Source organism: Dicentrarchus labrax, unplaced genomic scaffold (assembly GCF_905237075.1).
Source record: "Dicentrarchus labrax unplaced genomic scaffold, dlabrax2021, whole genome shotgun sequence".
In the NCBI taxonomy this organism is placed as follows: Eukaryota; Metazoa; Chordata; class Actinopteri; family Moronidae; genus Dicentrarchus; species Dicentrarchus labrax.
This window is the reverse complement of record NW_026136721.1, coordinates 31,734,862-31,750,761: the sequence shown is the minus strand read 5'-3', so window position 1 is coordinate 31,750,761 and position 15,900 is coordinate 31,734,862. Positions and strand designations below refer to the sequence as shown.

General features: G+C 39.3%; 2 protein-coding genes across 2 annotated transcripts; both read left to right on the top strand.

Moving 5' to 3' along the window:
- Positions 1 to 938: 938 nt before the first annotated feature.
- Positions 939 to 11,826, top strand: txndc11 (thioredoxin domain containing 11). Its single transcript, XM_051386582.1, has 13 exons — positions 939 to 1,282; positions 2,302 to 2,398; positions 2,975 to 3,094; positions 3,455 to 3,552; positions 3,807 to 3,936; positions 4,100 to 4,193; positions 4,437 to 4,549; positions 4,697 to 4,900; positions 5,538 to 6,249; positions 7,717 to 7,904; positions 8,284 to 8,399; positions 8,585 to 8,665; positions 9,177 to 11,826. Exons 1-13 carry the CDS (start codon positions 1,158 to 1,160, stop codon positions 9,703 to 9,705), a joined length of 2,607 nt encoding a protein of 868 aa, XP_051242542.1. The 5' UTR covers positions 939 to 1,157; the 3' UTR covers positions 9,706 to 11,826.
- A 1,481-nt stretch (positions 11,827 to 13,307) lies between these two features.
- LOC127355268 (lipopolysaccharide-induced tumor necrosis factor-alpha factor homolog) lies at positions 13,308 to 15,663 on the top strand. The gene is made up of 4 exons (XM_051385935.1): positions 13,308 to 13,478; positions 13,910 to 13,939; positions 14,051 to 14,183; positions 15,127 to 15,663. Exons 2-4 carry the CDS (start codon positions 13,915 to 13,917, stop codon positions 15,233 to 15,235), a joined length of 267 nt encoding a protein of 88 aa, XP_051241895.1. The 5' UTR covers positions 13,308 to 13,478; positions 13,910 to 13,914; the 3' UTR covers positions 15,236 to 15,663.
- Positions 15,664 to 15,900: the final 237 nt, after the last annotated feature.

Below are 15,900 nucleotides of genomic sequence, written 5' to 3'. Positions count from 1 at the left end.
TGCTGTATGTGCTTTATAAACATTATATATCTAAAATATCACCCATGTACTGCACCCGAGGAAAACAACACAGACAAGCTATTTGTCAATACCCTAACTTTCACTATATGAACTTAAAACACCTATTTTTAGCCTTGTTTTTAATTAAAATATTTCATGGCCATGATTTAATTGAATATACAAATACAATTTAAAAAGGCAAATTATACACAATAACTAAACCAGACTAAATACGATACAAGATAGAATAAAAGAAACAGAATTGAGACTAAAGGGCAATAAATCTATAATATGCACTGTTTGTACAATGATACAGTGATAGTACCCAGTAATATACTGTATATTCTTCTCAAATATTGCTAAAGGCTCTTGTCAGTGAGTATTTAACAGAATTATCCATACAATATATGGATAATTTACACTACATGGATGGTTGTCTTATCTAAATAGAGAGTGTAATCAATAAATATTTAATTCAAGTGAGCAGTATGTCATAGTTCTACCAGTAAACTTTCACTTTATAGTTATACTGTGTCATCATTAGACTGTCTGTGACCTGTTAAGTAGTTAATTAATTAGTGTAGTACTCATTTGAAAGTCAAAAATGTAAAATAATAAAGTTTGATTGATTAAAATCTGTAGCACGACCTCTATGGCGCCCTCTGGTGCCTAACAACCGCCATGGCAACAACGGTTGTCGCCATAACAACGTAGGGACTGTCTCAAAAGAGCACGCAAAAAAAAAAACTCCACATTAAATTATTGCGGTCGAATTCAAACATGATAATTATTGAAACTGGACCCATCCACATTTAACACAAGTCTATCCAAATATCAACCCTATTTTTTTTATTTTTTTGTACCTTGGTTACCATGGCAGTCTTAAACCAACGGCGCGTTTTCAAACCGCCCGAAGCACTTTACCCTCTCTCCCTTACGTCATTGTTGCGGAAGTGAAAAGTCTACGTGGGGAAGAAAGGTTGGTCTGACCGCGTTTGAAAACCTTACACACCAGCAGCGCCGATGTCCAATCCAGGTTAGCTGTGTGTCCCCCTTGCCGAAACCCGTCTTCCTCCCCCGCCCCCCGTTAGTCAAATGGACGCGGTGAGCAGCAGCCGGAGCGTATAAATGGGACGGAGAGCCGCCGACAGCCTGTAATGCTGCGCCGGGTGCGGCAGTCTCTCCGGCAGGTGCTGTTTCTGATGGCCCGGAGACCGGGTCTACTCTGCGGGGCTATCGTGCTCGGCGTCCTGCTCATACTGGCCGTCAAATTCACATGCAGGTAAGAGCAGCGTAACTAAAGAACCTCTTTTGTTTATATTATTGTTCATGTGAGCTTGTTTTTGTTTGTTTTTTTTTGTGATCAGGCGTATGTGAGACCTCCTAAACATTTTAACTGAGCGTACTTTTTTTGCTGAGAGATAATGTTGTTGTAGCACTAATACAGCGTCAATTAGCTCTTCCTTCTGTTGATCTAGTTACTGGGGAGCAATTAGGGTGTTCATTATGTTGAGCAGCTGATCTGAAACTGACTGTGTCCTGTAGGAGAGGATTAACTAATGCTTTAAACCGTTTAAACAGACCGTGGACGACCCATGTTTATGTATCATTCATTGAACACCACAGTGTTTGCAACCATTGCTCTGTAGTTAAAACATCCCTCCAGCTGTGGAGATGACAGCTGTGACTGAGGACTGAAACTTGCAGACACATCCTGCTCCTCAGCCAGTAGTGGTGGCTGACTTAAGTACAAGTATGAATGTATAACTAACTAAATCTGTGCAGCTGAAACAATTACTTGAGCAGTCAGGACATCACCTTCCTTTGGGAAAGTATAAAACACATTTTATAGAGCAAATGATGAACCCAAAAACTATTGACAGATTAATCGATAGTTGCCGATTGGGCCCTCCATTATGTTATACAGCTGAACTTATTATATAAAATATCAGACGTCCATCTCAAGTCCCGACCAACAATCCTAAACCAAAGTTTATTCAGTTTACAACAATAAAAAAATGTTTTGCTAAATAAATTATTTAAACTTCTACTAGTTGTTGCAATTGCTGGATGATTAATTTTCTGTAGGTCAACTAATAAATGAATTGATTAAATATTTTGAGCACTGAGCCATACAGACTTATCTCCCAGTGATCCCAGCAGTGGGGGTTAAAACCTGGGCGGACTGAAACTTGCAAACAAATGATCTCATGCTGCCTCTCGACCGTGGAAGAGTGCTTCACTCGACGCAGGTAACTTTGGTGTCAGCTTTTTTATGTTTTTGTGTCTGTCTTTCTGCAGCCGGGCTAAAAATGTGGTGGCAACAGCTCGGCCTCCGGTGCGGTTCTTCTCTGCCGAGGCCCCGGTAGTGGACCTCTACTTGGGTCAGCTAGACCAGGTGAGATTCAAGGACACACACCTGATGCAAAACACTTTTTTTTATGAGTCAGGCGTTCCCTCATTAGATATTTTAAAATCTGCTCGGTAGGCTACAAGTATTAGTCCCTGTTAGTGATCAGAATCAGAATCAGAATCAGAATTTTGTTTATTGCCAAGTAGGTTTTTCATGCCTACCAGGAATGTGACCTGGTGCAACTGGTGCATAAAATATGCAAATACAAATATACAAATATACAAATCACAGAAAAATCACACAGAAAAATAAAGTACTTTCAAAATATAAATAGATAAAGATAAGAAAGATAAGAAAAGAAAACTGTGCAGAAGACAGGGGTGCATTATAGTAATGCATACTAGATAGATAGATAGATAGATAGATAGATAGATAGATAGATAGATAGATAGATACTTTATTTATCCCAATGGAAATTCAAGCATACAAACATACATTCAAATGAAAATTAACCTATAATTAACCTATAACACATAAATTAAATTTAACCTGAGATAAATGTATAATCATATAGCGTTATTATCCAGTACATGTCAGTAACATTAACGTTTTTCTCTCCAGGTAGAGCGTCTCAGGAGTATGGCGGAGGTATCTCTAATCTTCTTCTATGCACCGTGGTGCGCTCACTCGATGGCTGCCCGGCAGGAAGTGCAGCAGGTAGCTAAGAAGCTGGCCAAGCAGGTACAGAAACCCGAGGACACAACAGGCACTCTGCAGGATTGTTTCAATACCAAATAGCAACCTTAACTGACGCCATCAGATTACCACTGACAACGCGGCAAGTGCTTGTTGTTATGGAAACATGCCAGTCAACTTACAAAAAACATGTTAGACACGTAGAGGAGTAAATATAAAGTTGTTAACTCGAATGTTTCTGACTGTTGTGGCGTAATTCGTCAGGCTCTGATGTTTTTTTATGTAGAGAATATAACACATGACTGAGATTGGTAACACAAACACTTCGTACCATATCACTGGTCTGGAAATGTTTTTTTTTTTTTCTTTGTTCAGCTCTTGTTTCTCTCTCTTACACAACTACAGGTGCAGTTTTTGGCTGTTAACTGCTGGTGGAGTCACGGGAAATGCAGGAGGCAAAACCGCTTCTATCAGTACCCGATCATCCATTTGTTTTATAGAAGGTAAGACGGAGAACGCTCATATTTGTATTTAACTAAAATGGTGGATTGTGAATAGGGTTAGGCGATATATTAAAGTTTTCCAACCAGCCATCATCAGTCCAGAAACCGGTGATTGTCGATGTATTCGGCGTGTGCGTCTGAATGTTAATGTGATGTGATAATTTTGTTGATATATCATCTAAACTGATACAACTGAGCTGTAACGAGGGAAGAGCCGTCATGTTTTTGTGTTTCTGTGTGTTTCTATGTTGCAGGTTTGGGCCAATAGAGTACAAGGGTCCATTAGTGGCTGCCTACGTGGAAAGTTTTATCCTCAGAGTCATCACACCGCTCACTTACCTCCCATCCAGAGCCACACTTGAAGAGTTCCTCTCCTGTCACGAGGTATTGTTTGCCTTCAGGCCGTCTGATGGAGAGTTGGCAGAAAAACATGAAGTCACGCAAGTTGCTAATATTGGCTTTCTTTAAGGAAAGACCTGAATGTTTTACTGTTGTTCAATTTACATAATGTGTGCCTTCTTTGTCTCTTGTGTGCTTCTACTTCTAGCCTCGAGTGGTGGGTTTCTTCCAGTTTCACTCCTCACCTCAGCCACCGGGGTACATCACATATCTGTCCTCGGCCCTGCAGGCCCTGAAAAGGGGTAAGAAGAGGTCACACAGCACTAAAACCAGTTTTGAAGTTTTAAATCATATCAAGTAGGTAAGATTAGATTAGAAATGGCCATGTTTTGGGTAACTTGGTAACTTGGTAACTTGGTAACAGCAGTGGGTCTGACTAATGTACAATGATGGGTAAAACACTATGTAGTCTTTTCTTTATCAAATGTGTGTAAGTGAGGATAGAAAAAACAGAAACAAAACTTTCTTCTGTTTTTCTGGTGCAGATTTTCGTGGTGTTGTTCGTTTTGGGGTCATAACAAACAAACAGGTGGCGGGGGCCATTTCACTCACAGAAGATGAAACCGTTTACCTTTACAGAAAATTAAACTCCTCTTTGGTAAGCAAAGTCATCACGCCGTGATAAACACTACATAAAACACTGGTTTATAGAATTGTAAGTAGATGCTGAATACATGTTACTGTTTTTTTAGGATGTATACTAAGGGATTGCACCGGTATTGCGCTGTATGTTTTCTTCTGTCAGATCTTCCCTCGAAGGGAGCGCAACTTCACATCAGAGGCCATCTGTAGCTGGGTGTTTGAACACCGCAAGACCGTCCTCCATTGGCTGCAGCCTCCAGGAACAAAGTCCCGCCTCCTGGAACATGAGCTGACTAAAGGTCCGGCACTGCTGCTGTTCCTGCCACACAATCCCCTCGGGTCCAATCCCAGTCCCATACTACAGCAGGTGAATTCAAATTTGCTCCATCTCATCTCTTTGTGTCGCTCACTTACCTCCAGTATTTGACTTTAATGCTACATTTCATACAGTGGATCTCGGCATGCTCGTCCCGAGATGGGTAGCCATCTTTGATACTGCCCTACTCTGAACAATCTAATGCTGTGGTTGTGTGCCACAGGGCTCAGTTTTAGGCCCACTACTGTTTTTTTTTATTCACATGCTTCTTCTGGATATTATTTAAAAAATATATTAATTAAAAATGTTTATGCTGATAATAGCAGTCTTCTCACTCTCATTAACTGCGTTGATGAGATTAAAGGTCCAGTATAACATTTAGGAGGGTCTATAGTGCAGAAATTTAATATAATATTCATCACTAACTTTTCTTTGGTATATAAACACCTGAATATAGGAATCGTTATGTTTTTATTACCTTAGGATGAGCCGTTTATATCTACAGTCGGCATTTTTGCGCTTAGAAGTGGAGGGTGAGGTGACTGAGTGCACAGATGCCACTAAATCCTACACACTAGACCTTTTAACAATTTCAAGGAAGCCTGACCACATCACTCTTATCTTCCATCACTGGCTACCAGTTAATTTCATTTTAATTTATTATTGCTGTGTTTCTTTTGTCTTTCAGGTTGCGGACATTGCTGTGCGTTATCATTCCTGTGACAACAATAACCACTCTAGCTTGGACAAAAGTTTCACCTCGCTTTGCTGCCAGTCAGTTCTTCTTCCAAAGTCCAGTACAAGTGTGTGTGAGGTGTGCCTCAGCTTGTCACAATCCATCCTGACCAGCTCCTCTGTAGGTTGCTCGTTCCCCTCCACGGCTCAGGGAGGAGACCTGCTGCATTCTTATCTCAGAAACTGCTGCCTGCACCAAGTGTCTGCACCCATGTCCATAAAAACCACAACCTTAGTGGTCTGTAGCAACTTTCTGAACAGCTACAGCCCATTTAGTCAATACAGTGCCTGCTGTAGAAAAGTAGAACCTCAACTCAATGATTCACAAGCCAAAGAGGAGCCAGACATGCAAAGAGTTCCCCTTACGCCTGCTTCTTCGTCCAGCCTTCCATCCTCTGGCCCTCAGCAGGGAGGAGACGGCATCACAGGGCTCCGATGTCGGACCAACAGGACGCTCAGGTTTTATGTGCTGGACGTTGCTCTGAACTGGCCTCTGGCGATGAGGCTTGGAGCAGCAGGCAACAGAAGTGCTCCTCTTCACCAGGAGGCTGATGCACAAGGGAATGGGAGCGGTGACGGGTCGTTTGCAGCTATTGTGAACCTGAAGGATGAGGTTCATTATGTTCTCCACCGCAACCCAGCAACCACACTGACAGAGTCTCTGGGTAAGACTAGGACAGTATTTCTTTCATATCACATGGTTTTATTTATTTATAACAGCACACACATTTCTCACCACCAATGTCAATTTCCAAAGTCACAAATATTGTTGAACACAGTCCCTCCTATGTGAGGATTTGCAATGCAGGTTGAAGATCCAGCGAGCACTTTGTCTGAAGCACTCTGACCCCATTACTCTTCGTACTATACTCGCCACAATTTCTGATGTCAGAATATAATGACAAATTGCAACAGGTTGAGTCACCACGGCCGTTGCACCCTAAAAAAAGAACACTCACTGAACAGTGAACACTCATATATACTGAAAATGGCTATTTTTTAATAGGTTATTAATAGGTTCCTTAAATCAGTTTTGCTTAAATTAAAATGTAGATTATAGATATATTGTAGTATTGTAGCCTGGACTGGGCTACTTGCTACTTGCTAATTCCACTAAGTTGGATGCAGCTAGTTTAGAAACACATTTCTGAGTTTTGTGTTGCCTCCTGTTGATGGACGTGGGTTTACTTCGGAAGGCACGAGCCTATATCTGTTCATTTTTGTGAAACTTGAATGGAATAATTATTGTAGTTACCATGTCTGTTGAGATTCACCGATTCTGTGCAAATTTGGTGCAAATTCTGTATATAACCAAAAAAACTAACAAAACAACAATTTTGCATAGTATACATATTAGCTGATGTGGCTTTGATTCATGGTCATTTACATACTGAACATTTGCAAAGGTAATGTGGTATGTGCTTCTTGATGCGCAGGCAGCGTTCACAAAAACACAGACTGCATGAGTGTTATTGTCACTGTCATTTAGTACAAAGACATTAAAAGTTACACTACACTACTACTGATAATTTCTAGTAATGGAAATAGTAAACCCTTATGTATCTCACATTTATTCACATGCCTTTAATACTACAGGTAAAGACTGTTGTGATGTTCTGTAACCTGAACACGTGTTGACTGTACTGAGTTTCAAGTATTTTGCCTTTTCCAGCACCTGGAAGCATGTCAGTGTGTTCAATATGTGCAAGATCTCTCTCTAGTAATAATATAATAAGTAATAATATGTATTTAATTATAATAATTAACTAACTGCTCACAAGGTCTCTGGCTACTGTTGCCACCATCTTGTTGCTGACCTGGTTTCACCATAATATCATTTAAAATTGGCTTGTCCAGAAAGAAATTAAAATCATCCTGAGGTCATTGTCTAGATTTCTAGAAGAACCCAGACGTTTTTTATATTACTTTAATTTAATAATCTTATTAAATAACTATAATTATTTGCCTTCTCCGTGCACTTTGGAGGTTGGTGAATTTGTGCCAGATATGCCTAGATTGCTAGAAGACCCCATTTAAGGGCTCTACAACAGTCTTTTTGTTGTCTCTTACGTTCTCTGCCGTATTTGAATATGATTCTAACAGTAATTCTCTGTTTTCATCGTGTATTAAAGAGGCCTTCATCAGGAACTTCAGTGCTCCGTACAGCCTCTTGCAGAGACACTTGGTCGGAGAAGAAGACAGCAAAAGTGGCGAGGGGGAAACCAGGCATCCAGACGAACACCAGCACTCGCCCCGGCGCCCCCTCATCACAGAACTGACAACCTCCACCTTCCTGCCTTCCGTCATGGACCTCCAGAAGGTGAGAAAAGACTGCTTCAATTCTTTTAAACCTTCAGCTATTAAGGCGTCGTCCCAAACCAGCTAATGTTGAATGGAAGTAGATTACACACAGACAGACTTATCATAGCCCAGTGAATATAGAAATAATGAAGTAATCCGCAACATGTAGTCAAGCTATACATATATATATATATATATATATGAAGCATATACCCATTTGAAGACTAAATACACCTCGGAGTGTAACTTCATGAGGAGGGACAGTGTGTGTGTGGAAGGGCTAGTGGGGAGCAGGGACCTTAGTGGGCTCACTGTTTGGTCTGGAGATGAACTGTACTGAGTTCATGGACTGTATTGTGGAGAACAATATATAAACGTTTGCCTGTGTTCTCGTTTAGGACGTGCTGCTGTTCTACTACACTCAGTGGTGTGGATTCTGCTCTGTTCTCAACCACATCATCATCCAGCTGGCCCGATTATTACAGCAAGGAAACAGCACAATCACTGTTGCCAGGTACAGTACGAGTATTTATGTCTGACTGTTGTTGCAGGTATTGTGGCAGTAATGTTTTAATATGGATTTCTTGTTGAATCATGTTTTAATTTCAGTGCAAAATAAGCTTTTATTAAAAATACAAAATTAGTTCTCTGGCTCAAACTTTTTAAGAATATAGTAATACAACATTTTGTCTTTTTTAGGGTGAATGTTGCACGTAATGACCTTCCATGGGAGTTCATGGTGGATCACGTTCCCTCTATTCTTCTCTTTCCCAAATACAGGTAATAGAGACACACACAAACACACAGACATTTGCATTTTCCAGTAATACCTGGACATGTGGCTGACAACGACCAGAGTACTCTCTACAGCTGAAGCTGGAAACATACATTTGATAATCAAATGTCAGATGTCAGGATTTATATGAAAACTTAATATCTTCAGGTTTTTAGAGCGTTGGTCAGACAAAACAAACAATTTCAAGATCATTCTGGACTTCAGCGAAGTGTGATGTGACATTTTTCACTCTTTCCTGACATTTTATAGACCAAACAGTGAGTTAATCTAGAAAATAATTGTTAGTGAATTGTTAGTTGCAGTTGTAGTTCAGCAGAACACAGCATACAGTAACCCCCAGAGTGGTAACAGTAACAACCTTTATCTTCCCCAAAGGGAGACCGATTTACCACACAAGATCCACATTAAACAATATTATTTAACCACTGATATTATCAATTCATTTCAACAGAATTGTTTTTTTCACTCATTTTCTTGTTTTTGCTTCTCTTCAAGAAAACAATTTAGTGTGAAGTTTCCTGACGAACTGCCCATCACATTACCCAACCTCCTTCACTTCATCCTGCAGCACTCCGGCTATGTAGAATATGCAGACAAACCAGTGACAGCTCCCAGCGAGGCAGAGGGCCCAGGACCCGGTGCCATCTTCCGTGCAGAGTTTCTGGCACTCCAGCATGAGGTTCAACTGCTGCATCATGCCCGCGAGCGTCTCTCCCAACAGCTGGCGCAGCTGTGGCGTGACAACCGGCGACTAACATTTGACACTCGCAGCTTAGAAGCCCAGAACGCAGAGCTGAAGCAAGAAAGGCAAAGCTTGGAGGAACAGCACCGGGAGAAAAGCAGGCAGCTTGGGGAGGCAGTGAGACGGCTGCAGGAGCTGGCAGACGCCTCCGAAAACCTGCTGAATGAGAACACGCTGCTCAGGGTCCTCCTGAGGGCTCTGAAGGACAGGACGGAGGCTAAAGAGCAGGTGGAAGCGGAGAGAAAAGAGGCAGAACAGAAAAGAAGCCATATGGCCTCCTGACGTCGAAGTCTGCAGGGAATCCCGAGAGCGAGAGAAGAGGAAGGGAGAGGAAAGACGGCCAGAAAATGAAGGGAGGACTGAAATGGATGAGAATGAGCAGCGGTTAGACCTGTGATGTTGTGAAACAGGAGGGATTTGGGAGATCATGTGACACCCACAGGGCTGTGACCTAATAAATTCATTCATGGGAGAAAATGAGGAGAAAATGACAGTTGTGATCCGTCAGAAGAAAAAGCGTAAGACTGCTGCCAAGTCAGGACAGAAGTCAGGAAAGGTGGATAAGTAGTGAGGGAAACAGCAGTGTTTGTCACAGAGTACTTCGTTCGAGTGCTGTGATGATGAACGTGGGTCATAGGAACACACTAGCATGGGAATTAAGTGCCAACTATCCATTTAAAACTACTCAGTTCTAAAACTGCGCTTGCAAAAAGGTAATGTCTGTTGGACGGTGAAGACGTAACTACAAACACCCTGCAGCCAAATTCTAGACCTTCCCTGAGTCTCAAATAACAGCAGTGGCCAGCAGCTCATTACTCATCAAATATGATTTATTACTCGTCACTCTTTTCAAATGTTGTATTATTACTTTATGTATTAATCCCTGCCGGCAATAGTTTGTGTGTGAATGTCAGGCGAATCACAGCTGAGGCTTCAAACTATCTGCTTTTTTTCTGCAGCCTAATCAATAAAAGTTACAGGCGAGAAGACACTCGCGGGATTTTGATTGCGGGACAAAATTTTAAACAACTTCTGTCTTTTAAAAACGACATAAGTAGTAAGGTTTTAAGTAGTTATTTAAGATATTATTTTGGGGGAGTAACTGTAATAATATTACTGAAATTTAATACTAATTAGTTACACTACTTATTACTGGTGAAAGTTACATTATTACTAGTGATGTTGCTGCCCAGTACTGGTGGTCAGCACAAACAAATAAACACCAGGTTAAAGAGGAAACACTGAGTTGGTTGAACTTCACATGGTGAATTGACAGCACCAATTCCATCAGTATAACCATAATGTTACAGTCATCAGTCTGCTGCTCTCTGTCTTTTTTAACACAATGTTTTTCATACTAATAAAAAAATTCCAGTTGTTCCGTCTTTTTGCGGCGCTCCTGATACATTTGAAGCTAGCTACGTCATCAGAACTCAGCACTTCCGGGGGTAAAAAAGGCAAAGTGGAACGCCTGACTGGGTGTGCTCATGGAATTAGTGCTGTGGAAGTGTACTGAATTTATCTGGACAAACTGTGAATGTGGACGTAATTTTTAGTTTGCATTAACTGGGCACTCCCTCCAGGATTGCACAGGCTTTTTTGGGGGGTATTGTTGCAGCCTACCTGCCTGATTTCACAGCAGCTGTTCTAAAAAAAGGAAATGACGTTTTTAGGGGGGGCTTTTGCAATGAAATTATGGGATAAGCAAAAATAATTGCTTTTTTTGTATAATTAATTAGAAATGGTAGGCAGAAGAGAATAAAGTCACTAGCTGTCGGCGTATGGCTCAACTTTTTCCTCTGGAAACTAGATGATTGGAGGTGATAAGACAACATTTGCTTTGGTTGAATTTCTGTTAAATGTTCTGTTAAAACTTCCTGGAGGGACTGACTAGGAAACAGGAAATATTAGAAATAAATACAGAGTTCTCTCTGCCACTGAAGTAAATATAAATGCCACAATCTATATTTGAGAATTTCCACTGTGCACTCGCCTGCTGCCCTACAAGCTGAAAGACGATGATGATATTTTCCCAACAGTCCTTTTGCTTTTAAATTAATGTACAGCAGCAGGCGAGTTCATGGCTGCAGGGATGTAGAGTTTGACTGCAGGGGGAGAGGGCTACTAGTGAAGCTGAGACTTATTTAATACTGAAGGTGTCGCAACTGCTCGCCGATCTGCAGGTGAGCCTAAGAGCACTTGAAATAATTAGCAAGATTTCCTTTTTATTTTGAAAGGGATATAGTTCTTTTGTTAAACTGATCTATTTTTACAGGAATCCTTGAGTCACTAAAATATTATTTCTATGTAACTATTCAGGTATTAAGAATGAGATGCTGCAATTGTTTACATGTGAAATATTGCACCTGTTTTTACTGATTAAAAGTCTTTCATCTTATTGTCCTCCTGTGTTTTATTGTGGATTAAATCAGTCAGAAATCAGAGCAATCAGTACAGATCTGACCTGATATTCTTTGTCTCTTTGACAACCTTATCTTAGTGGTTCAGAAAATGATACAACTCCTACACAACATCATATTGTCTCCCTATGCATATTAATAAAGATTTTTAGGTGTAGCTTCACTTCCAGCAAAGGTAAATGTGTGAAAAGTGACACAATAATCAAAAACCTTAGATGTGTTTTCAGCACACAGTGACCTCTGACTACAACTGCAACTACATCTCCCTCTTTCCTTATTTATGAGGTTTCACAGGATGCTCAGAATTAGTAGAATAAAGTCTTTTTGTATGCAGTAGTAAAAGAAGTGACTAAAAGTAGCAATACCAGAGTGTTAAAATCCATAATGCACTCAAAGTCTGAAGTAAAAGTCATTAGTAGCACCAAAGTTTGAACATTTAAGATGAATATTCCTGGATTATCTGCTGTGTACTTTAATCATTACCGTTAATAATAAGTATAAACTGACCTTGAGTAAATAAACCAAGGTATATTCCACCACTGTTTATGCACCTTTGTCCTGTCAAAGTAGTAACTTTTTCTGTATGAACCAGCTGACAAATGCCAACCTCATCCTTTCAGCATATGTAGACTAATGTTGGATCGCTACCGTGTCGCCATGAACTACGACCGTGTTCAGCAAACAGTTAAATGCCAGCTCTAATTTGGAGCAGCAGGAGCATGTGCTGTTAATTTCAGCCTGAATGGAAGGTTATTTGTCTTTACTTAGTTTCATCGACTGCAAGTCTGTCAGCCACAGAGATGTTTTATAATCTGTTTCCCAAGATAGTTTCACATCTGCAGCACTTAAAAACACTAAATACTGCAGAGCTGGTTTGACCTTCTCTGTCTAATCCTTAAGTTATATATGCATATATTTGTTTCTTTAGGTTTATTTATTAAATGACATTGTGAAACAACAGAAGTAAACATCTTGCAGTTATATTTTTCCTGTTAACACAAACTTAAACCTAAACAAACAGACACACACAGTATTAACCCAATAATGATAAATGCCCCAAAGGTTGTGTATGGAAGTTACAAACTGAGATAAATAATAAATCAAATCCACAATGAATCAGAATAATGATAGATAGTTGCAGTAAAATGATAACAGTTATGTTTGTGTGATTTTAATGGAGTTATCTGTTGACTAAACTCAACAAAATCACATTTATTTAAAACATATTTATGTTAATTGTTATTTTACTACACCAACTTACACAGTAAGATTATATAACCTTTCTCCTCTGCTCTGTGGGTGCACAAGGACTTAAGATTAAGAAGAGACACAACAGCTAAAATCAACAAATATGCATCCAGATTATATTAATATTAATGGTTAAATTACATTAAGGAGACAATTCAGATGAGAATTATTCTCATGTACACATCTGGAAAAAAGGGAAATCAACGGTTGTTTAAAGTCATAAAATATTGTCCTTGCTCATTGGGTTTGTAATATGGGTTGGGTCAGTGAAGTCCACACAGACAATTCAGCAATCTTATGACTCCTGGGGAAGTAAACAAGGTTGGCAGGGAAAGTGTAGCCGGCACTGAGAAAACTGTCCTCGCTGCAGTCACACATTCTTCTACTGTAAGTACCAGTTCATTTATTAAACTCATTATGTTAGTATTTAAGGATTATAAAGGCTGTTTGCATAAGCAAGCACTGATACTGAATCCCAACAGTGTGTTTAATGATACACTCAGAGATTTAAACATGTGAGGGTCATTTTGTGAATAAATGACGCATTTTTATCAACATAAACAAAACATATTTAGTTTCAAATAATAATAACAATAATATATTCCTCATATGAGGAGTTTTAAGTTTAATTTAATACTTCTTGGCTGCAGTACGTCATTATTATCCAATAAAGTCAGTCAATAATCAACAGTTGAATAAGAACATTTGTGATCAAAATAACCTTTAAATGTATATAGGTTTATATCTGTGTACCATAGATTTGTCTCTAGTAAACACAGCCTGTGTTTAACTACATCTTCGATATGAATTGTTTACAGGAACAATGGCAAATACACAAATTCCTGTTGGTGAGTCTGTTCTGTCCCTCATAATAACACAGCTCTAATTTCCTGTAAATTCATTGAAACTGTCACTCTGTCCTCATTCTTTGGTTCTTTGGTCTCATTCCTGATCTCTAGTGACAGTCGGCCCGTTGGGAGACAGTCCGGTTCAGGTTGCCTGTCCTAAGTGCCATCAGACGGTCCTCTCCAAGGTGGACTACTCCCCTGGTTTGCTCACCTACCTTTTCTGTGGAGGACTCTTCTTCTGTGGGTAAGGAGGAGTGAAGTGTCATTCACTCCATTTTAATATTAATTACAAAACCTTTTTGTGTGGCTGAAAAAAGGACACAAAAGTACTTTTCTCAGCGCCTTAGTATGGGGCAGTTGGTACACTGTACATCTTATAAGAACAGATAGTTTTTACATATTTCCTTTAATAATAATACTATTCTTATTTATATTTACTGCTGAAATATAACTATATTATATTATAACTATATCTACATATAATAGCCTCAACTGTACTTGGTGCATTGACTTTAATACTGACATTATTATGTTAATATGCAAACATTTTGCTTTATTCACCTACTGACATCCTGTGAGAAGGAAAATATATTAACTTCACCCACCTATTGTAAATCAAAGTTGAAAATTACAGGAATTTCAAAGCTTAAATAATAAAAAGGTTAAATAAAAGTCTAATTGATTCAATTTAGCTGTTTAAAAATACTATACACTGTTAGCTATAGGAGGTTTTCTGTTCTTTCCATGCTGCTGACAATAGTGTGAATGCATAATTAGCATGTAGATACGCCTATTGTGTTATCTAAGATGATGATTGTGTTGGACGAGTGTCGATGGCACTAGTGGAAAAGTAAAGGAAAGGAACCATAAGGATTCATCGTCTAAGGAACATGAATGTCTGTAGCTACCAAATTTTATGGAAATCCATGGGATAGATGTAAAGATATTTCCCTCTGGACCTAACAATCAAAGCGACCTAAATACTACATCACTGCTGCTACCATGGCTCAAAATGACCAGGTGTAATTGTCCAGTGTGCTGATAGATCTACGTGACCATAAGAAACTGCCTTGTGAAATGCATGTGAATGTTACCTGTGAGTAATGATTAGATAAATGCTCTAATATGTTTGAAATCATATATTGTATGAATAGACGGTGCTGACAATAAGCTGCTGTCCTCTCCAGCTTTGTTTTAGGTTGCTGTCTCATCCCGTTCTGTGTGGACCGGCTGAGAGACGCCAAGCACTCCTGTCCTACCTGCAAGACTGTACTCGGCGTGTATAAACGCTTATAACTGATGTTACAGCTGCAACCATTAGTCCACAAAAGAAAACTGACTGGCAGTTTGTTTCTTTAATCTTATAATCCTTTTTTTAATTTTTTTTTTAAGCAAAAAGGCCAAGAAGGTTAATCAATAATGAAAATAATTATTAGTTGCAGGCAGAGCTGGGACCAGGTCGTTGTAAGTCTCTAGTCATAACAGGCTCCTCGCCAAATGTAATGTCATTTTAACAACAGAGTAATAATATATTAAATTAATTAAATGCTTTTCAGAATTTGTATCTATTTGTTAAAGCAGGTGTGACTGAACTCAATAATTAAAAAAGGTTGTGCTGCTCTTTCATAGCTTCTTATATCTTATCTTATAGCACGATAACAGGATTAATTTAATGTTTCTGCCCGTCTTCTTGTACTAAAGTCAATAAATATTAATAAACTAAATTGCAACAGTCTATTTATAAGACATTTTTATTCCTCTGACGTGATATTATGTTGTTGTTGCCATGTTTTATGTCTAAATGATATAAATAATAAATGTCACATACATTTTAATCTTAAGGCTTTTAGGTATTATTGTAGTACAAGTCCAAGTCGAGTTGTAAGTGACTCGAGTCCTCTCCTCTGGTTGCAGCCCTAACTAATGTGGTGTCCTGCTCAGGGTTAAACTTCCAACACATC